The sequence below is a fragment of the Argiope bruennichi genome, chromosome 4 (assembly GCF_947563725.1).
Source record: "Argiope bruennichi chromosome 4, qqArgBrue1.1, whole genome shotgun sequence".
In the NCBI taxonomy this organism is placed as follows: Eukaryota; Metazoa; Arthropoda; class Arachnida; order Araneae; family Araneidae; genus Argiope; species Argiope bruennichi.
Genome location: NC_079154.1, coordinates 120,639,149 through 120,662,458, shown reverse-complemented (window position 1 = coordinate 120,662,458; position 23,310 = coordinate 120,639,149). Strand labels below are relative to the sequence as shown.

At 27.6% G+C, this 23,310-nt stretch overlaps 1 protein-coding gene across 2 annotated transcripts in view; it reads left to right on the top strand.

Annotated features, from left to right (window-relative positions):
* Positions 1-23,310, top strand: part of LOC129966988 (gamma-aminobutyric acid type B receptor subunit 2-like) — a 332,348-nt gene that overhangs the window by 293,830 nt on the left and 15,208 nt on the right. The window contains exons 15-18 of one of the 2 annotated variants that reach the window (XM_056081613.1): positions 962-1,186; positions 9,462-9,626; positions 9,752-9,869; positions 18,176-18,263. In XM_056081613.1, coding sequence (XP_055937588.1) covers positions 962-1,186; positions 9,462-9,626; positions 9,752-9,869; positions 18,176-18,263 — 596 coding nt within the window. Of the gene's footprint in view, positions 1-961; positions 1,196-9,461; positions 9,627-9,751; positions 9,870-18,175; positions 18,264-23,310 lie in introns of both variants that reach the window. The other variant, XM_056081612.1, reaches the window with a different exon arrangement.

Below are 23,310 nucleotides of genomic sequence, written 5' to 3'. Positions count from 1 at the left end.
TGAATGCAATTAAAAAAAAGCAGATAACATGGCATTTCGTAAAAAAAAATACACAAATTTTAGAAGAATAATTTTTATTATTCGCCATTCAATTTGCACTGTATTCAGTTATTAGAATTTATATTTATATTTCAGTTTTATTTTTTTTAGTCAATTATTCATTTGCTGATAAAATACAGTGAAGGAAAGCACTTGGGTTATTAAGACTTATGTTCGGCACATTTTAAATATTTTCTATTTTTTTAAATAAACTTGTATCATATTATTACGCCTAAGCGTTTTTTGTAAATATCAAAAGAATGGATTAATTTTATTTAATTAATCCATTCCCCAAAAAATATGAAAACACTTTTCTTAAATGTATTAAGCAATTATTCTCTATCCAAAATAACCTTCGCTTACTTTGAAGTCGAAAAATTATTTAAAAATAAACTTGTAGCTTCCACTGATAATACATTTCATCGAGTGGTTTTTCCATTCCAAATAAAATGTATATCCTCCCTATTATGTTGGAAAATTTCAAAAATATTTCCTTGATATATATTTTGGTATATGAACTATTTTATTTTCATTGCGTGCAAAAAAATTAGCTCATATACCAAAAGCATAAACCAAAAGCACAGCATGATGCGCAATATTATAGTATATAATTTTACACTGTTGTGCAATATTATATTATATTATTGCCCAATATTGTACAATATTGTGCAACAATATTGTACAATTATTCAATATTCACCAATGTTATACAATATTATTTGATATCATATAATATTGTACAACATACGTGTACTACTGGAGATATTGTTATTTATGCACTAAGCTTACAGTGAGTTATTATGTATTTATATGTCTTATAGAACTCACTGCTGTAGAATGTGTGTTACAATTTCTATATTAAGTTATGCCAAATTGTGTTTTTACTGAATTGATTGCATATACTTTATTTGTTTTGTTTCAGGCATTTGGTTGCTTTCTCGCCTGGGAGACTAGGCATGTCAGCATCCCGGCCCTCAACGACTCCAAGTACATCGGCATGAGCGTGTATAACGTCGTCATCATGTGCGTGATTGGGGCCGCCTTGTCCTTTGTGCTGCGAGAGCAGCAGGACGCGGCCTTCATCATCATCTCCATCTTCATCATGTTCTGCTCCACGACGACCCTGTGCTTGGTGTTCGTTCCCAAGGTGAGACTGGTGAGGCCCCAATCTATACATACATCTGATTGTGCGTGTTGCCTCTCTATCCCATTTTAAAACTTCTTCTTCTCTCTGTATTTTTACTTCTTCTAAATATGCAGGAAGGAAGCTATACGAAAATAGAATATATCTTTTTAATAATTTAAAGAATGTTTTCTTTGTTGAATGTCTTCTTATTATAAAGAGCTTCTAGGAATAATTACCCAGTAAAGAACAGAAGAACTTTAATTTATAATTTCTTCCTATTCGTATTTCCCACCGCCTGATTCACTTTGATAACATAGAGAATAAAGCATTAGAATTAGAATACTTCATACTATATATTAATCTTCCTACACCATTCAGTTTAATAGTTGTTCAAATGCAATACTTGTAAGCAAATAATTTGAACATTAATACAAATTTTAACTTATACGCGACACTAGAAATATAGTGAACTATAGATATATAAAGCACTGTATAAATATAATGCAATATGATAATGGAAAGCACTTAAAACTCTCTATAATGATATAGCTGAGAAATTGTATGGAATAATTAAAAGCAATTTCTACATTGTCTAATACAAGGAAGTTCAGATTGATGATATTACTTAAGAGTCTTTTAGCCCAATGATAATGCATATATCTAGTCGAGAGAAAACCGTATGGAGAAAGTTTTAATGGAACCATTTGAAAGTAGTCCATCCTGGCTTTGCAACAGCCAGTAATTCAAGTTTAAATAGGAAATTGTGCTCTAGAATGTAATGTCAATTAAGGTATAGACCATTTCCTTTGAATATAACAAGAATGTAATTTCAAATAACTAGTAGTTATGAAGGACACGAAATTGTGCTCTAGAATGTAGTGTCAATTAAGGTATAGGCCATTTCCTTTGGATATAATAAGAATGTAGTTTCAAATAAATAGTAGTTATGAACAACTAAAACAGTTCTATAATTTTTTACTAACAACTTTAGTCATTAAGCTAGTATCACTAATGATTTCATAATATTCAAATATTTAGCACTACTGACGATTACTATTCATTACACATGCTGTATTATAAATTTAGGACCATAAATAAGATTTTTAAACCTATTTGTACTTAAACAAACTTAATTCCATGCAACATCATGAGAACTTTTTTCAAAGCAACATTAATTTTGAAATAAAAAAGAAATAGTCAGTCAAAAGAACATATTTTAGGAAAAATTAAATACCAAACAATTATATATAATGTGATCTTTCCTATTTTTTATACTACTCAATTAATGCATATTTTTTTACTACGAAATTCCCCAATAAAATTGCAAGTTATCAACAATAGATGGAAATAAATTTGTTCAAATATGTTCTCAATTTTAAATAATTGATAAAATTTATGCATAATGAATATATCAAGTTATTTTGAAGTTATTATTATTGTTCAATCATTAAGCTAATCTTGCTATTCAAAGCAGTATTGAATTGTTTTAAGCATTTTTCCTTCCTGAATATTTAATTATATTATTAAGACAACAAATAAATACAGCAAATACACTAATACTAAAATACAGTTATTTAAAAACACTTTAATTTTTAAACATTTTAAAATGCTCTCAAAGCAGAACTGTTTTTCTGCTTTGCCACTGGCTTTATTTTTAGCAACGTCACAGCATTGAGGCTAATTTGCAAATGGGAGTTGCCCATGCTTTTTATAATAAGTCTTAAAATCACTATTGAAGTTTCGAAATTAATTTTATAAATTTACATAAAACAAGTGTCTTTGCGAGCAATACATCAATTCTACCACAGTATTTCGTTCATTTATTTGTAAATTGTTACTAAACTTATTTTATTTTCAAATTAAGAGATTCATTCTCGTGGATGGAGAAAAGGTAAATTTTGCGGTTTTTCACAATCATAATTATTTATAATCTTCTTGCCTAAAATCAATCAGAAAATGAATGCTAATTATGCCCTTGAAAATATGGTGAAAATCACTTATTTTAAACTTATTAACAGATTTTTAAAGATTAAAATTACTGAATAATTCACATTTATATAGGATATAATTTTTTTCTAAGGAATTTTGAATAAATGAAAACAAACGCATCGAAAGATTCCAAACAATAATTCCTGTGAATCAATAAAATGTATAAAATACAAAAGAAAAATAATTATAATAGGAATAATAATTAATAGCAAGAAAAAAAATATCTTCATATTAAATCATATTACATATTTCAGAAACGTAAATCTTAAGCAAACGAGAAAGATATTAAAGATTCTTCAATAATAAGAATATTTAAATGAGTGAGAACTCAAGCTACCTACAGGTAGAGAGTTCCGAGCAACCACCTCAGATGTATATTACTTTATGATCATTTGATAAATCTTGGAAAATATTCAATGATATTTAAAAAAATCATCCTTTAAAGATACTCTTTCTTTATTCAGAATAACGATTAAAGGTGTTCAAATCTAATTCATGTTCTGGTTTATCATTTAACTTTATATTAATCGTTACCATATTCAAAGTTATTTATCTGAGTTTAAATTGCATTTCTTATATATCTCTATTATGTCACATTTATCCTTACAAAAATAATAAATGATATATTATGTTATTTTAAATCTAAGTTTCTGAAAGTAGGCAATTTTTGTTAGCTAAGTTTTTATATCGTAATTTATAAAACAACGTATCCTATTTCAATTTTCAAAATGCCGTAAGATAAATACAAAACTAGAATTTTCACAATAGCAAATGAATATTTCTGAAATATCGTATTAGGTATGAATATATAGTTCGACGTTCACAATGAATGTAAAAAAATACAGAGTCACCATTAATGATGGAAAAAATTTTCAGTTTTGTATAAAATTTGGGAAATTCATACATGTATCATTTCTTGTAAGCAACTGTAATTTCATTTTTTCAATTCTCTTAACATAACATCTGCATAATCGCATTCACAGATTCTATATAAGTACAAATGTAAATTAACAAACAGCCAATGATTAATTATTTTGATTATATTTCATATTCAAGGCTGATTATTATTTTTGATATATATCAGACAATTTTAGATTTCTTTCCTTTTTTCGAAAATTCTTGTTTGAAGCGATATTTGGTTTATTCATGCTATATTTCATATTTTTAGTATAATTGCTATTTTTATCATTTCCAGTGTCAATAATTTCTATTTTATTTTTATTGGAATCCTTTATGGTCTTTAATTTCACTTCGTGTCTACTTTGCAAGTTACTTGAACTTTTCATGGTCTTGATTTAAAGTTCACAATTGTGCAACAAGGCTAGTCAATCATTCGAGATCCAAACACTTAAAGTTCGCCGAGTCCGATTACACATGCTCTAAATTTCTAAACCCTGCTTGAAGCAGAATGTGAAGTGGTCACGTCGTAATTAGAAATTCGATTTGTTTAAAATGGAAACTATTTGCATTATGAGATTAGAATCTTCAACTTGTACTCGTGGAACATTCAACTAAGCTAATAGGTAATGATCCATTCCAGATCGTTGGACTCCAGCCAAGCATTAGTTTAATAGGATTGGCCTGGCGCTTCTTAAAGAAAAATACTAATAAAAGCGTAAATATAAAACATTTTTTAAAGATAAATCAATAAGTTTTAAAAATATTGTGATAACAAGTGATTAAAGCCATTTCGTTTTAGATATTTGAATACAGTTGATTGTAAAAAATTAAATAACATTATTAAAATTATTTTAAAATGTTAAAAATATTTCAAAATTATAGAGCTATCAATATTCAGTTGACTATATCTGTGATTATAGTTTCGTTATTTTTAAATATTATATTGCCAAAAGTTGAAATCTGACATTCAGATTATGATATTGTGTTCAAAAATTATGTTAACCAATGGCATGATGACCAGGTCTCAAACTATTGGCTTCGTATCTGAAGCATGTTTAGCTCAAAACCTGATACGTTAATTATTAGTCATGCACTTTTTTTTAAAGCTAATTAAATCTGCCTACTACAATTTTTCTCCAGTAAATTTATAGTGGAAGTTTACAAAGAGGGTTTTGATTCAAAAATTATCACTTGATCTCTGATTATTTCACTACATCAGCTGATATCTGATCAAAATGACTTACACTGCTTCAAATAGTGCTAGAATAATTTCAAAAGGGGACGTGAATGTGAAGTTATATGAATAGAACGTTAAATGAAAGATGTTAACAGATGTTAAAAAAGGAAATTCTAATAATTAGCATTTAAATATACGTATTATACTGATAATCGTAAATTTGTTAATATTGATAAAGGGATACATTTAATTATAAATATTGATAAGTAACTTTATTTTTATTGTAATTTTGTTAATGCTAATAAGAAATATGCATGTTTGTAGATGCAGGTAAAAGAAGAATCTTAATTAGTATTTGGTGAATACTGATAAAAGCAAAAACTTATATAAATAATTTCGCTTTCGAAAAAATTGATAAAGACATAAAAACATAATTGAGGATTATTTCTTTTATCTAATGTATTTCCATCTAATCATGTTTTTCTCTTTTCATATATGGTTTTTCAACATTTCTATCTGAAGAAGTGCATGTTATAAAAATTTGAAAGAGATTAGGATTTTTTAAAATATATTTATGACAATAATTTTCATGGTTTCCTTGTTTTCACTATGTCTCTAAAAAGAAAAACTGTAGCTTTTGAAAAAAAGAGAAATTTGAATTTGTAGAAGAAAAATAAGAACATTTATTTGCATAACGAAAGAAAAAATTAAATAGCAGTTCTTATGAAAATAATTAAAAGGAATGATGTTTTTAATTAATAATAGCTGTAAAAATAGTGCTTGGTTAATAAACAGTCTTTTGTCGTTTTTCCTTATTATTTTTTAATTATTAAATCAAACAATGTGGAAACAAAAGATTTTCCAAGCTATATTAAAGAAAAAATTACATTCACAATATGTATAATATAATGAAGTTAAGTAAATAAAAGATAAAATGTAATTTTAAAGCAGCGAATGAAAAGCAAACTGCACAAATAAGTACAAATAATTGCAATAAAGGTGAAAAATGTAAAGTAATAATGACAAAGAATATTATAAAATACTTCATGCAATTCAAATATCTATTTTCTTTATCTTTTTACTTTTATCCAAAATAATTATACCTATTTTAAATTAAATAAAAGCATTTCTTCAATACTGAATCAAAAATGTCTTTTAAATAAAAAATTTTACACAAAATAATTTTTTTAAGTAAGACTAATACAAATTCCGCCAGAAAGATAATTGAATTCATATTTTATATTTTTTTTTCCAGTTTATGAGATTTATTTTGGAGGTCTATGGAATTCAATTTTCTAGTTTGCTACTTAGGGAATTATTCTGTTTCCATCAGTTATTTATTACTAGTTCTATTTAATTTTCTCATTTCGAATTTTTCTTCGGTATCGCTGGGCTTATTTTTAATATAATGGTTCATTTTATACCTATTGTTTCTTTTCATTTCATACTTATTTTGCAAATATAATGAATGCATGCTGCAATTCAAAAGCAATTCACATTGTTTCTGACAACAGAAAGTTTTAAGGCTAAATATTCTAAAAACATTGTCTTGATAAAAAAAAAAAAATAAGAGATAAGATTTCAAAATATATAAAGAACATTATGTCTTTGATAAATTTAAATCCTGAATATTATATATTTAATATCAATGCAAATGATATATCATTTTCATGAATTGTGTTGCTCGCAAAGACAAAATGGAAAGTAAATAAATGTTAATTCGCACATTTTTGATATAAATATCCCATCTATTTTTTATGTGCTTATGTAAATAAAAGGCATGATAATGCTACCGAATATAAATATTTCTAATGATTTTTCACTAATAATTTATAAATGAATTACAATTCACTTATTTTTCGAAACAAAAGTTGCATATCTGCTATTAAATTCAACTGTTTATCAAATAAATCTTTTGCTTGTATTGCCACCTTTCAATCAGACTTTAATATGATTTTATACGAAATTGTAACTAAAAATATTGAAAAAACAATAATATACAAGTGCACTTTTTTCCCTCTATCTGCACGCCTTTCCATCACTGTTAAGCATGGGCATGATGAAAGGCACTTGCACAAGCTCATACATTACAGCTTTCTCATAATTTTTCATTCACATTTTCTTTTCTTCTGTTATGAATGTATATGTGTGTTGTCTAACAAAAATTTGCTTTTCAGATATTTATAGTAATGGTAAGTTAAACAAATTAACAGTATATTTAAAATTTTATTGCAATGCAATTGTAATACCAAAATTATTTAAAAGCTGTAAAAAGAATTTAACTATAGTTTCAAATCAGAAATATTTTAAAGCTCTTTATGTCTTTTTGTGATAAAAAATATTGTTTTTCGTTTTATAAGTTGTAGATAAAAGTCTGATACACTTTTAGAAAAAATCCATTTCTAGAATCAAAGATATTATAAGCCTCTAACAAATTAATAAAATAAATTTCAATTGCTAGTAACATCTCGGGATTCGTTTAGGTTACTGCAACTTCTTATTAAGTATAGATTCTCCATTTTATCCTATCTTTTCTCAAAAAATAACATCACATGAATGTGATGTTACTTTTTGAGAAAAGACATCGACCCTAGATCTTTAAAATAAAACATATTATTTTTTTAAATATAACTTAAATATAATATATAACTGGGTGTGATTTTGTAACTCGAATTAGAAGTTCATTTTTTAATTATTTTAACCCTGTTAGTGCTGGACGAATTTGACAAATTGTCTAGGGTTTGGGAAGAAGCTCATAAAAATACAAAATAAAAATGTTTGCAAAAATCAAAAAGAAACATATTACGAAATAAGGGAAGAATAAATGAATGTTAATTGCATTTCAATATTTTTTAAAAGTAAATAGCCCTTACCTACGTAATGATATATCGTCGCTAGAAATTTTCGCTAGCGTTGCGAAACAACGATATGTCGTTATTCGGCACTAAAAGGGTTAATTCATACGTACTTAACTTCCTTACGAATATTGCATTTCTGAAACAAAATATATATTTAACCGTCTAAAAGAACTCGGAATATAAAATGCATACCTAATTTTCTTTTAATGCTTAACCTAAATCTTCATTACTAAATTTATGCCATTTTTTTGAAAATTTAAGATACATGGAATATTCTAAAAATTTATAAATCTGGTTAAAACATTGTTTTGAGAAATAGACATTAATATATATATAATTAGATATAGATAGATTCCTCTAAGCCTTTCATTTTATTTAACAATAGATTTAATAATGAAATTTTAATTATATACAAGCGTATATCTCGATAATGAAACAATAAAAAGGAAATTTCATATTTTTGTAATTGTATACTTATGTGTAAGTTCACCTTCACCTTAAGGACACGGTGGACTCTAGTAGGCACTTTTGCGAATTATTTATTTAGAGTTATAAAAAAATGTATGCATATGTTTTAAAATATAAATGCGTCGAATTTCTTTTTACAAAATTTTTTTAAACGAAATATTATTTTTAAAAATTTGAAGATACACAATGTTTCAAAATTTCAAAGTATTCTAGGAGACTCAATTTTTAATTTTTTTCAATTATTTTTTCTTTATTCCCAATATAAATATATTTGTTATAAATCTGTGTATGATTTTGTAATTCTAATTAAGTGCTAATTTTTTAGAAATATTTTTATGCCAACATACTTAATTTTCATAAGAATCTTATGCTTTTACGAAACTAAATTTAACTTTTTACTGTCTAAAAAACTCGAAATATAAAATGTATTCCCTGATTCCTTTTAATGTTTAACCGAAATCTTTATTATCAATTCTATTTAATTTTTTCAAGAACTAAGACACCTGAAACATTTCAAATATATTTAAATTTAATTACAATATCATTTTGGAAAAAGTAATTAAAATGTGCTTTTTTTTCGAAAAGTGCGCATTTGAAAGAGTTGTCCTTGAAATATTCATTTTATTAAACAATATATATAACACTATTTTTATGAACATATATTTTGGCTAGGAAACGATAAAAATAAAATTTCATATTTCTCTCAATTTTTGCTTATTTCAAAGTCCACTGTCGCCTTAAACGAAAAATTGACTTCTGAATAAACACTGCAGTGGAGTTGGCGCATTTGGCGCTAAAACCGGATATATTTTTATAAACTAAGCGACATTCCATCGTTGAGGCGTATTTGATATGAGCGACAGCTGTTCCTTTACGTAAATGATTTGCTGTCCATCATTTATAGTTATTGGAGTTGTGGTCTGACGATCCGAGGGCCTCAGAAAAAAGAGTCAGAGCTACCCTGAAGCCACTCAAGAAATCCCGACGGAGTTCAGATGAAGAAGATATGCAATACAGCATGCAAGTTTTAGTCGATGAAAACAGAAGGTTCAGACAACGATATGAAGATGTAAGTACGCTTTTCAAAATTAATTTATTTGCGGCAATTTTTCTTTATCGAAACTTATGAGATTTATTTTGAATATCAAAAATAATTTTTATATTTCAAGATATTCCTGTTTTTATTTTTTTCAGGTTAGTATAGAGCTTCAGAAACTAAACCTTCGGTTACGAGAGGCTGAAGAACCTATGATCCTGGTAACGCATGGATACGATATGACTTCTCCAATTGTAGAGTTGCCCTCTCTTGAAGGTATGTTTCATCAATTGCTATTGCTTAGTTAAATTTTTCAAAATTATTTATCTCAGTGAGAGCCTAGATAACTATTTTTGCATCTTTATTCACTTGAGATTGTAAAAAGTTTTAATTCTATTTTTGGAAATAAAATCGGAATTTAAGCCTTTCTAAAAAAAATTTGAGCATGATAGGTTTAATGGCTTAACGCAATAAAATGATTTATAAGAATTATTTTTATTTTAAAATTCTTCTCAGTGATTGAACAATTGATTATGTAATTAAAATCTTCTTCAGTTATAACATTCAAGGTTTTTTCTAAACTTTTATTGAAATTTATACTTCTTAAACTAAATATTTTAATCGAGGATTGTTCGTATTTAATAAATTAATGATGATTATTCTTATTTCAATGATTATTCTGATTTCAATTCTTAATTATTGATGTCGATGATTATTATTATTTCATAAACTAATGGTGTGTTTTAATGTTGAAGTTATTTCAATAATGAAACTAATATACCCAGTAAATTCAACATATAACTTAAACCTGGTAGATGTTTGCAAATAATGCATAGCAATATATAAAAACAGGAAAAAATATACAAAAGACGATCCGAATTAAATAGACTTTTCTGTAGAGAAAAGAAGAATAGTATTTTATTTTAAAAAGTAGTTAGACTTCTTTGTAGAGAAAGGCACCTAAACAATAACGCCCAGACTTCATATTCTTGTTTTACTGGATAAGAGGTTTCGAGTGCAGAAAAAATATATATAGTTTATATTCGATAACTAGTGGAGGTAATGGAGCTGTGTACCAATCTATTTACATATTTCTTAACATGCCCAATATCCTCTATCTATATGAGATGTTAAGAAACGTTTTGAAAACTATACAACAAATAGATACCAAGCATTAACTCTATTCCAAGTATTAAAATGATTTTTACAAATTGCTAATTTTACCATTAGCACTAATCAAACATATAACCATATTTACAATGTATTTTAACATATCAAAAATTCATGCAGCTCTCCTTTCTCTGAATTAATTGCAATCATAATTTAAAAAAAAATTTTGGATCCTTTTAATTCGCTGAACGTGTTCCTTTGTTTGCACAACCCAGACTCACTCACTCACATTCCTCAGACGCCAGAACAGTTCTCATTAAAATGAAACTACGCCATTGGTTAAAACATTTTTTCGCAGAATCCTGTTTCTCTGTCATATTACAAACAACAACAAAAAATTCTTCATTCTGCAATAAAAATCTAATTAGAAAAGATTTAATCAATTTATATTAATCCAATGCTATCACATGAAATCATTTTTTTTTCACATCGAGGGATGCGGCAGCTTAGTTTCGCTGTTTACATCATTTCATTTTATTTCCGTCCTGCAACTAACGTTTTTTACAGCAGTTTTATTAGTAAAACAGCAAATCCTTCTGTTGCATTTAAAGTATTTCGATACGTAAAATTACATAGAGAAACCCAAAATTTCCTCACATACTCTCTAATAAAGGCATTATCCTAGAAAATAACATTCATGGCATTGGCGTATAATAATTACGAAATATCAACCTTTGCCATGAATTTACCTTTTTTCTAAATCTGTTGTGTCAACCTTGGCGAGTTTTTCGGCGATTAATTCCTGGTATTTAGTAAATGGTATCCAACAACTGAATTTGTGTTTTCAACGTGTTTTTCCTAAACGATTCAAATAATAATTTGGCGAAATCACATAACGAATTCAATATATTTAAGACAGTTATCGTTAATATAGTTATCTTTAATATAGTTAAGACTGTTACATATTTCTAAAAGTACACATCGTCATGTGGTCAACCACTTGTAGGGTTAAATACAAATTTTGACAAATATGTATACTATAGATGTTAAATCTTTGCACCGAATTGTATCCCTCTATCACTTTTATTTGTAATTATCTAATCAGACACACATCCTTGTTCAAAATTTGATAAAAATCCACAAATTTGTTATAAATACCATATACCAAATTTCATCTGTCTGAATAAAAGTGTCTTTTAATTATTTTTGCCCCAAACAGACTGGCGGACATTTTCCAAAAATATATTTTTCGTACAATACTTCATATTACGTCGACGGGAAAGTAAAAAATGACCTTGCATTTTAAAGAATCACTACATTTGCAGTTAAAAGCGAATGAGACCATAAACTTATTCGGAACTAAGTTGTAGGAGTTGCAATTGCAGTAGTGAACCAGAGAGCAACAATTCCAGATGGTAGAAGTAGCCCACGTCACGGATATTGGAGATGCCACATATGATCGTGTGGAGGATTATGAGAAATGTCCTTATGTTTTATTCTTTTAATATTTCTCACATTCAGCAGAAAAACCTTTCTGGAGATCATGAGCCACAGAAAAACATTTGCTTTGATGTCCATTACTCAGATGACGGTGAATGATGAATGACCCTGGAGGATATATCGAGCCGTATCTGTGATGTTAGTGTAGTTCTGCTAGTGATAATCGAGATATGAGTCTCCCTTTCTTAATTGTATAGGATCTAACAGAAATCTCAAGAATTCTCAACAATTTTCGAGTTCGAAGTGTTGACAAAATGTTGCCAATTGTTTCCTCACCACTCTGCCAATTTTCGAATTTGAAAATTGGCAGAATGGTGCGGCTTCACCTCACCTTTTCTTATTGGTCCTTACTTCATTGAAGAAATAGGCTTCAGACCGAATAATATGTTTTGAAAAGGATCTTAATATACATTAGCATTCCGAAATTTTGTCATTTCGTTTAAACATAGAATCTTCTTTCACATCAAAATCTTTATGAAAAATTATTTAGCTCTTCCCATAGCGTTTCTGCTCAAATGTTATTAAAGCAAGACTTTTCAGATGACCGAGTAATTAGCGATCAGCTTCAAAATCTTGAGCAGTTCGGTCGGCCCATCTCAATCTTTGCAAATTTCGGTTTGGCTGATAATTAAAGGCTTACTTTTATAAAGGCAATGTTTCGAACTTAGCTGTCTTAAAAAGCAGAATTTCTCAATATATATATATATATATATACATAAAGAACGTTAACGATTCTGCATCTTAATATGTAATTTAATTTATTGTTTGTCTGCTTCTCTGCGCTATTTCCTCTTCTATCTTTCAAGGCTATTTTTTTCTCAAAAAGAACTGCATATATTTGCGAGCATGTGAAACAAATTAAAACGAAACTGACATGATAGTTCCCTTTACAGCGATATTTAAATATCTCCTGCTTTTTAATTTAAATCTACCTGTAACATAATTAGTTTTTCTTAAAAAAAGTTTTTCTTAAAAAAAAGTTTGTAGAATTTGCAAACTGTGCCTGAATGACGATATTCTATTTGTATGCGAAGGTACAAACATTTTGACAACTTTTCTTTTTTGTTTCCTATTAAAAACTAGATTCAACGAATTAATTCAAAGACTAGATTTTAACTAGATTCGAAGAACTTCAAATAAGGATTAAATCATTTAAATATTCTGCATATTAAAAAGTTTCCAAGAGATTATTAACATTTTACATTCTTGGAAATTGCTGGGCCTCTGATGTCTGCCGTAGCTTCTTTGACTTTGATATGGATATAGGTCGATAGGTCTTTGATATAGGTCGCTGTTCCTAGTGAACCTTTAAATCGTATTCCCAAAGAGCATGACGATCGTTAAAATTACCATAATCTAATGTCCTTTTAAGGAGTAAATTCGGGGAAATTGGAGATGCCAGCTCAAATGACGTCTTTAACGTTTGAATAAGGTTTAAAATTAAGATGTCATGTTGTCTTCGAATAATTTCTAAAGGATCAGTTAAATTAACATAAGATTTGACAGATACGATATTTTTGACGTACATTGTTTGGTCAAATGATAGCAACTGATTTACACTATGTTTAGATTTTGAAAATGAAGATATAATCTATCCGAAAGAATAAAAATAATTACTTATTGTCTTTAAAAGACTTTATTTAGGAATTCAGAAATTTATAAGTAATTATTAACAAACTTCTTTTAAAAAACAAAAGATCCTGTTCTTTTTAAATTTTGTATTAATTCCCATTACAAGTTATCTTAAAATAAAAAATAAAAAATCTTAAAGACATAATTATACAGCATTTCAAATTCCAAATAGTAACATTAAAACATTACTTATCACGCATTTCTTATTCCTCCGTCTCTATCTCAATGCTTCTTTATTTCCTCTCATATAAAATTCAAATAATTTCTTTTCAAAATACTGCAAATTTATTGACTTTATATCTCATAGCACAAAACAAATCAATGATTCATTTCAGACTTATAATTAAGAACATATTTATTTTCCTTTCGGATGAAAGAAAAAAAAAAACCTCCCTTTTGCGAATAATTGTTATAATTTAATTTCTGCACTAGGTATTGAAAAAGAATCATCAATTACTTCAATAAATGGATATATGATTATTGGATTATTGCCAAATAACACCTTCAAATGTCGCTATCTATATATACATAGAATATTTCCACTCAGTGTTTCTATTTAATATTACTTAATGAGAAGTGACATGGTCAATAATTGTTGCTTTTTTACCGGAATATAAGCAAACATTTTATCAGATAATCTTATATAGAAATCTTCAGTAAAATGACATTATTAGAAATGCGTTTCCTAAGAATTTTGAGAGTTTTATAAAAATTGGTTCATTCCACTTCTTCAGAAAATTTACATTTCCGACATCAACATATTTATATAACGTTTCGTTAAATTAATATTGACAGAATGCCATTGGGAAAAGCTTATGATATTTTGCACAGTTAATATAATATTTTCACGCATAGCATTTTCAGGAAATGCTATTCCCTCATTAATTTTGCGCATATAAATTATTTATTGTGGAGCATTTATGAAAATATTTATTTCTAAATATATCAAAAATATTTTTTTCTCAAATTTCATAAACATCTTTCAGATATTCCCACGTTACAGGTTAAATATATTTAATCTGTCTCACTAAAATTAGTTAAAATTAATTCGAATATTATTTCATTATTTGCCAATTTTGTTTGAAGAAATTTCATTGCACTTGTGAAACTCTTTGATAAAATATATAATAAAATAAAAGTGAAATATTCTCGGTAATAATCGGAATCTTAAGAAACTTCTATTTTTCTGTTACGTTTTTAGAAGCAAACTACATTTCTGAGAAAGCAACTTTCATATTTTCTTTTTTAATGATAAATCGAACTGGACTTCCAGTAATGGTCTTATTATGCTGTAGAATGTTAGGTGATTTTCTTTTCTGCCAAATGCCATGTAATCCGATTCCATTGGACCGTCAAATGAAGAGATTTGGTATTGTTAAGAAAACTTTTTTCAGCTCTTTCATTGAAAAATGGATGCTTTCGAAGACATGTGAAGCTGAAGTCGTTTCATTCTGAATCAGAAAGAATCGAATTGACGTAGGCGTCTTGATTCTGTCGAGTGATTATTTTTTCTACAGATTTTTAAATTAATATCTCAGAAATTTCTGCTAATTTTTTATCAGTTTTCTTTAGTACAAGACACGAAAAAGTGACTCAAGGGCATAAGAATGCCGGTTAAAAAAAGGGATAAATTGCTACATTTCAAAACAGAAAAGAATAAATTCTTTTATATGACATTAATAGAATTGTGCATTTAAGAGATTAATATTATTGATGTGACATGGACATTCCCTTTTTTTAAGATTTAAGTATATGAAAGAAAAATCAAAAATATGTTGATTTTATTGATATTTAAGTACAAGATTTCAAAGAGATGAAAAAACATCCACCATGGTTGTAATAAAGGAAATAATAAGAAAATATATTGATTTTATTCATTTTAAGCGCAAGAATTCAAAGAAATCCAAAAAATATCCACCATGAAAACTTATAAAAGAAATAATATAGAATACTATTTTTTTACGCCTTTCTTTCGAAAAACTAAATCCATTTTGCCATTTTATTTTCAATCATTGTAACACAGAACACATTTTTTTAGTAAAATTTTCATTTTTAAGAAGGATTTAAGAAAGATATAAGATAACGTAAACTGTTTGATGCCCCTTTGCATAATATCCTTCTAGACAAATTATTGCCGATTTTGCAAACTATTCCGTCCATGGGATTTAAATTCATTCGAATAGTTTTTCCATTTCTATTCATGCAAAATCTGTTTCCTGCAACTCCTCATTTTTCACAATCAGCAGCAAAAAGGCAACTTTGAAAATAGTTGGCAAGTCTAGAAGAAACATGAATTATACATATTACATTTTCCACCAAACATATTCGAGATACAAGAATTGAAGAGTTTGCACTGTTTATACTCTAAGTATTGAAACAGCGGCGTATGCACTTTACAATAAACATTGAAGATGAAGTACTTACTTCATTGGATTACATGTTCAGCTAGTTTTAAGATATCGTTTTATAGACAAATTGATAATTGCACATGCATTTCTTTACAAATGCACATCGTGCTGCTCTGATCTCATTCCTTATGATTACTTATTGCAAAGCCATCTAAAAATATTTATTTATAAATCTCATAATACTCTAATTATAAATAAATAATAAATATTTATTATTATCTCATAATACTCTAAGTCGGAAAATATCAATATTGAACAATAGATAAGCCAAATAATAAGAGCCAATATATACCAAAGTAATAACTATAAATAAGCCAAAAACTGCATATTAGTTATTTTTTAAAGGTCAACTCATTTTTCTAGATACATAATAGAGGTCAAATAAATTGGTGGTTGAAATCGAACTCCACAATTCTTTGAGCTAATTGCATAGGTTAAGTGCTTATAAACTACCACATTGCAGCTGGTAGCGGTAGTAAATAAACTTTAATTCATTTGTAATGAAATTAAAATAATTTTTAAAGAGAAAGAATACACTTATTATACAACTGAGACATATTAATATTTATTGACGCTAGCAGTTCTTGTTACTTTATTGTGTACGAAGTGAAAGAATTACAATAGTCAAAAAAATTCAAAATTTGGTGTGTTGTCTTTATACAAAAATTGTAGATTTCAAACGAGATCTATTCATGGAAAGTGCACTTGTTCAATTACACTTGAACACGGTAAAAAAAAAGATCGTAAAAAGGTCGATAATTAAAATTTAATATCTAATTCGCAGATATGTAAATACGTCAACAGAATAATCGTCTGTTACTTTGTACATTCACATACTTATAACCACTATTATTCAAAAACTGAAGACTCGGATAAATGAAATTTTGTATGTAATATTATTACAATACTGTAGTTAAGTGACAAATTTTGTTTGGATTGTTGAAGACATGGGCGTAAAAAAAAAGCATTCTCGACTTTCTTCACTTTACTATAATGTATAAAACTCTCTTGTGATTTTCAACATTCAAAATCCCATATTTTTAAGCAAGGGGTGGTGAAGAAGAAAGGAATAATACTTTACTCCGGAATATGCACAAAAAAAATTATCAAGATCACTTCCTCTGGTTGAATTCTATGCAACTATTACAATTTCCAACTACTAGAGTCTTACTCTTAAATAGGATCAAGTGTACGGAAATATTGACCATTCGTTTTCTTGACTAATTTTTAAATAAGAACAAAATAAATTCAATACATAATGAGTTTTATATATTTCATTGAATTAGTATTGATAAAAATACTGAATTAAATCATCATTTTTACTTCTGAATAATTTTGACTTTATCAGCAACTACAGTTTTTTCCCTTCAAATACAGTTCGCTCTGAAGAAAAAGCTTAATGAAAGCAGAACACCTCTAAGTTTCCAACTGACTGAGAAATAATAATTTAACTAGAAAGAACTTTCAGACCTCTAAATAAAGCAAGACAGTAAAATATCAATATAAATGCACAATATTTCAATATAAACGATGAACTATCAGAAAAAAGATAACTAAGAAAGGAGGGAACTATTTAATGCTCACTGATATCATGACAAAGATTTATACAAGTAAAAAGAAAATACTTTTAGAAAGAAAAGTAGGAAACTTCTGACAAATGATTTATACGAAAAACATTTCTCCGGTGTCAAGTGGAGACATTAGGAGAAGACTAATAATCGTTATGCCTCGGAACCATATTGATTTCCCCTATCGAAATGACCAGATTGTTTTTGCCATTTCTTATTTATTTCTGAAATATTTTCGGTTGTTGCTTACGATACGAATTATGGGTTATATCATCTACAGAGCTATTTAATATCTTGGATAAGTTCTATTATCTGCTTTTACTTATATTACTGTCTTACCAGTACTTTTTTTATTTTCTTTTAGTGAGTGAGGAAGAATCGGCAGAAGATACTTTTACCAGAAGGCCATCCATGCCTGTTCGATCACAAGCTATCAGCTTACCAAAGCGAAGGTAAATAAGCTCTTGATAGCTTCCTGATTTTTGCAAGCTTTTTTCCAATAATAAAACTAACTGATTCAATATTCAACGTAGAGAATACGTAGAAAGATAAAGATTTCAATAATGAAAGCGAAGCAAATCCATTTTTTTTTCTTATAAAGGCACTCTTATTTGCATGTTAAGAAAGAATACCGTCAAAGTCTTCTCTACAATAATTAAAAATTATTAAACATATACCTTAAAAGTCAAAAAGACATATTCAAATTGTCTTAAAGTATGTTTTTAATAAATACGTTTCAAAATGTCGTATTAAGTAACCAAATGATTTTTCAAAATTATTGCTTTGTATAAAAATATTCTAACCATCTACTTTCAAAATCGTTAGAAACCCTGAAAAATATATTTACTAACATATTTATACGTCGAGCAAAGAATCATCGGGGACCTCCAAAAAATTCTACTTTTCTCTCGATAGCAATAATATGTCTTCGTTAAAAATAGTATAGCAACAACTTTGTCCCTATGTTTTACTTATCAAATAGAAAAATAAATTGACGTCGGCGAATTAATCGCCTAAATGAAAACTTTGCGAAACCAATCTGTATTATTGTTAGAAAAATATATTTATTCTTTGGAGAACAGAGACCAACAGAAAAATGTTGATGTCAGCAACAATAAATTGAATAAATTTTTCGTGTTTTAAAAGAACTATGGGAAAGGCATCTTCTATTGTCCTCAGGCCGTAGTTTTTCCGACGACAATACTTGCGATATAAATGTGCTGTTTCCTTTTCCCCCGAGTTGGAAGTAAACTTTCAACAACAAAATGAGTAGCAATATTTTTCCGGGATATTCCTGATTTATCTAAATAATCTTTTTCTTATTTGCGAAGAATATTCATTTCGGGAGAAATCTATTCAACCAATTTTTTTTAATTATAAATAAGGTAAAAGCAAAGTGCGGATTCATTACAAATGGTTGTTTTACAAAAAAGAAAATAATTGAAAGCGAGTAGAAATAAATGACAAATAATGAAGGAAAAAAAAACAATGAGGCAATTTAAGAAATTAAAAAAAAAATTGTTGATGGTTGTTGGTCAATTTAAGGAACTCAATTAAGATAAATTACTGTCATATATTGAATTTGCATAAAGCAGTTTTGAGAATTACTTTATAATGAGTCCAAAAGAAGGGGTATCTCATAATTGTGGATGAGAAGTTTCCAACATTGTGATTGGTTTTCGCCACCCCTGTGGGTGCACGAAAAGGTGGAGTCTGGGTGGGGCCTCTCATCAATGATGGGACGTACTTCTTTAGTGGAGGGTTGAACCGTGGCTGGTGATGGCCCTTAGGACTCAACCACAGCTCCTACTAGTGTTGATGTTGCGATGGTTTGGTCATTCAAGTTTTTCCGTATGCCTTCCGGCGGAAACCGTACATACCATATCTTTGGTAAAAGCAGGACTCGAACCCAGAACTCTCCAGTACCGCAGTTGAAACTACTCCAAATCATAAAGTCATAGTTTATTTTGAAAAGATTGCAATAGTTACAAATTCCGACTTTCTGATTCGAAAATTTAGATTTAGTCATTTGATTGCCGCATTTTTATACTCAAGATTAAATTATCATAACAATAATGAATCAAATCATCTGTTTGCTCAAATAAGATTAGGGATGCTGACAGCGTGGTAAATGTTTTGAAATTTTCAACAATAAGGATGAGTGGAAAATATAAACACTTGAGGGTCTGAAGCAAATAGATATGGAAATAAAATCACAACAAATATGGTAAAAAGATTGTACATATTCTATAGATTTATAAATTTAATAGAAATTTGATAAAAATGCCAAAATATCAGCCGAAATTTCTATTATACTTTTGTTTCCAGCTCTAGATTTTTTTTAATTTAAAAAAAAAGACAGAAATTATAAGTAAAGTACATAGTAGGAGTTTAAAGTTTTAAGCTTTAATTATGTATCATTTTTAATAATTTATTCTTTATTATAGCACTGATAATGTAGATAGAAAAAATTATTTCATTTAGTCACAACGTAATAAAAATTACTTCATATCGTCACAATATTTAAATCAATATATAAGACAGTTAAAAAGTATTGTCGCTTTTCATATTTAGAATACTCTTATTTTTAAATTAGTGAAATTTAAAAAAAAATAATTGTATGGAAAAAGTTGGTGGTGGTGCAAATGCTTTTCTTTTTCAATTTAAAAATGGCTTAAAACTGATTTGTGCCATAATGTTCCCCGAAGTATTGTCGCGATATACTTGAGAAAAATCGTTAATATCTCGATTAATGTTTAATTAAAAATTGTGTTCAAACCTTAAAAAACTTTTTCTTAATAAGTCTTTACATCTTAAGAACTAACTCCGAGCAAATTTTGATGGCTTTAGAACCTAAGATTTAGCCTGGATGATGCCATGGTTGATTTTTATATCACATGAACGCATCATGCATTTTATTATTGATTCTCCTATACGAAAAACGTCGCCCTTGCGCATGCGTCAATATGAGTTAATATCGTCATGAAAATGGTGAAAGGAAAGAAGGAGTGCTTTGGTGAATTCAGATTATTCGCAGAATTCAGAAGAATAGTAACCGCACATCTTTTGGCGTACCACCCTTTACTAAGTAGAATTATCGAAAAGTGATAGGCTCGTGATCTTGAACAGTCCAAATAATACTCAGATTATAAAAAAATATCATGATAAAAGTATCTTTCATCAAACTTCTTTTAGTACTCAAAAGTGCCTTATTTTAAAATTTGCCCCTTATAAATTATGCAATGATCGGGCTATTAAATATTTTAACATCATAACAAAATGCGAAGTTTTTTATTTTCTTTTGTCAGAGAAAAACCATTTCTGAATTTATAACGCACTATAAGTCCAACTGCTTGAGAACATGAACAATCAAAAATCCAGCACGCTAAATAAAATTTAATATAAAAAATATATATATATAAATTGATTTTAATTAATTTAATACTTACAGAATTTATTTACACTTGTATAGCCATTGTTTCTATTCTATAAGTAAGTTAATTTACAAGCGATACGATTCGATTAAAAGGCACACTGTTATAAGAATTTATTTCAATTCTTCATGTCATTTTACTTCATAGGTAAGGATATCTAGCAATATTTATGATAACTGGAAAACAGACCTATAACAGGAGTGCTTTGTTAAAATTATTTGCATCATCCTTTAACATATGTAGTTGCATTTAATCTAACAACTAATTTTCATATTTAGGCATCGGGTGATTTTGGATTCCCAAGATCTGAATAATAGATCTCAGTAAATAACTCAGATCTATCCCATGCATAAGCATCAATCAAGTAGTCTACTGCACTACTATCTTGGAAATATTCCTTAGAACGTATACTTAGATTTACCCTATCATCTTCAGGATATTTATCCCAAGAAGGCACAACCATTAATTCAGTTTAATGGTCTTAAATATGTTAAGTTAGTGACTTACGCAATCAATCATTGCAGTCATAAGTAAGATTAACATTTCCTGTATCGAATGAAATGTATCAAATTATCTCGATAATCTTAAATTTCAAATATTTTGAGATATCTGATTTAAAGATAGATTAAATATCTTCCATCAAACCTTTGTTGGCAAATGAAATTATCTTTGAAAATTTTATTCGTCTAAAGCTATAAGGAATGTTTCATTCTTTATATTTCACTACAAATGAATGATCGCATTTTATTCAAATTTGAAATTTTATAACCTTAGACCTTTAAAAAATTAGTAAAATCCGGATTTAAAAGCCAGATATTTAAAGTTAATAATTTATATCCCTAAATTTATTTTATATCCTGAATTCGATAAATTATTTACAAATTAATAATCAGGATTTTATACTATCTGATTTAACATGAAATCATTGATAAAAATTTCTCGACATAAAAATTTTGACGGTAAAAAAATTTGATAAATTTTCATCATTTATATATAAAATTTATCAATTACGTATATAAACGTATATACTATATATACGTTATAATATATATATATAAACACGTATTACATTGTTTCCTGAAAAGTAAAGTTTCAATTAAAATAAATTTGAAAAATAAAAAAAATATGGAAATAAACCACTCTCAGTTTCAATTGATAAAAACTCTACCTTACACTGAGCATTTTCTTATCTTTCTGGCATTTGTGTCATTATAATGCTGAAACAATTATGAATGAAATGTGATATAAAACTAATGATGAAAATTAAATAGCCAAGATTTTACCGCATCAAAAATTAGGAATACTTCCTTTTTTTAAATTATTTTGTACATTTTGTTTACCATTCGCAAATTATTGTTGCGTATATTTTGGATTTTTGGAAAGCAAAAGAAAAATCGATAAATAAATCTGGCATCAAAAATGGTAAAAAAAAAAAAAAAAAAAAAAAAAAAAAAAAAAAAAAAATTACTTATAAATGGAAGTTAAGTTTAAAACTTCAATGAACATTTAAATTATTGATTGCAATTTCCAAATAAATTGTTATTAAAAGTTGTAAATAGGGTTTATTTCATTTTTCTGAATTCAATAATTTAACGAATATTTTCCAATAAAGTATTAACAATTAAAAATATTATTTTTCCATCATTTTTATATAGAATTAACATTGAATTTTCAATTCTAATTTCCTTAAAGCCATAAAAATATTTTTTGGGGCAGGTTTATTACATATTTTCTTTCAAAGGAATGTAAGAAAATTCCATTTGCATGCTTCTGGCCATTGCTGCTCAAAAATTCGTTGGAAAAAGATGAAATATCGAACGGTAGCATTGTGAACTACTATTTTTGATTTTTATGGCACTTCTTTTACTTCTTTGTCTGGAATCAAAGCTTCAGGTCAAAGTTTTGATTTTCCAATGACCTGTGAGTCTGCAGGCTGTTCGAAAATGATTTATTCACACATTTCTTTTAGATACCGAAAGCTTTACTGACACATATTATGCAATACTATTAATCGAATCGCACTTTCGTAAAAGATATGAAATTATTTTCTATTTCAACAGAATTT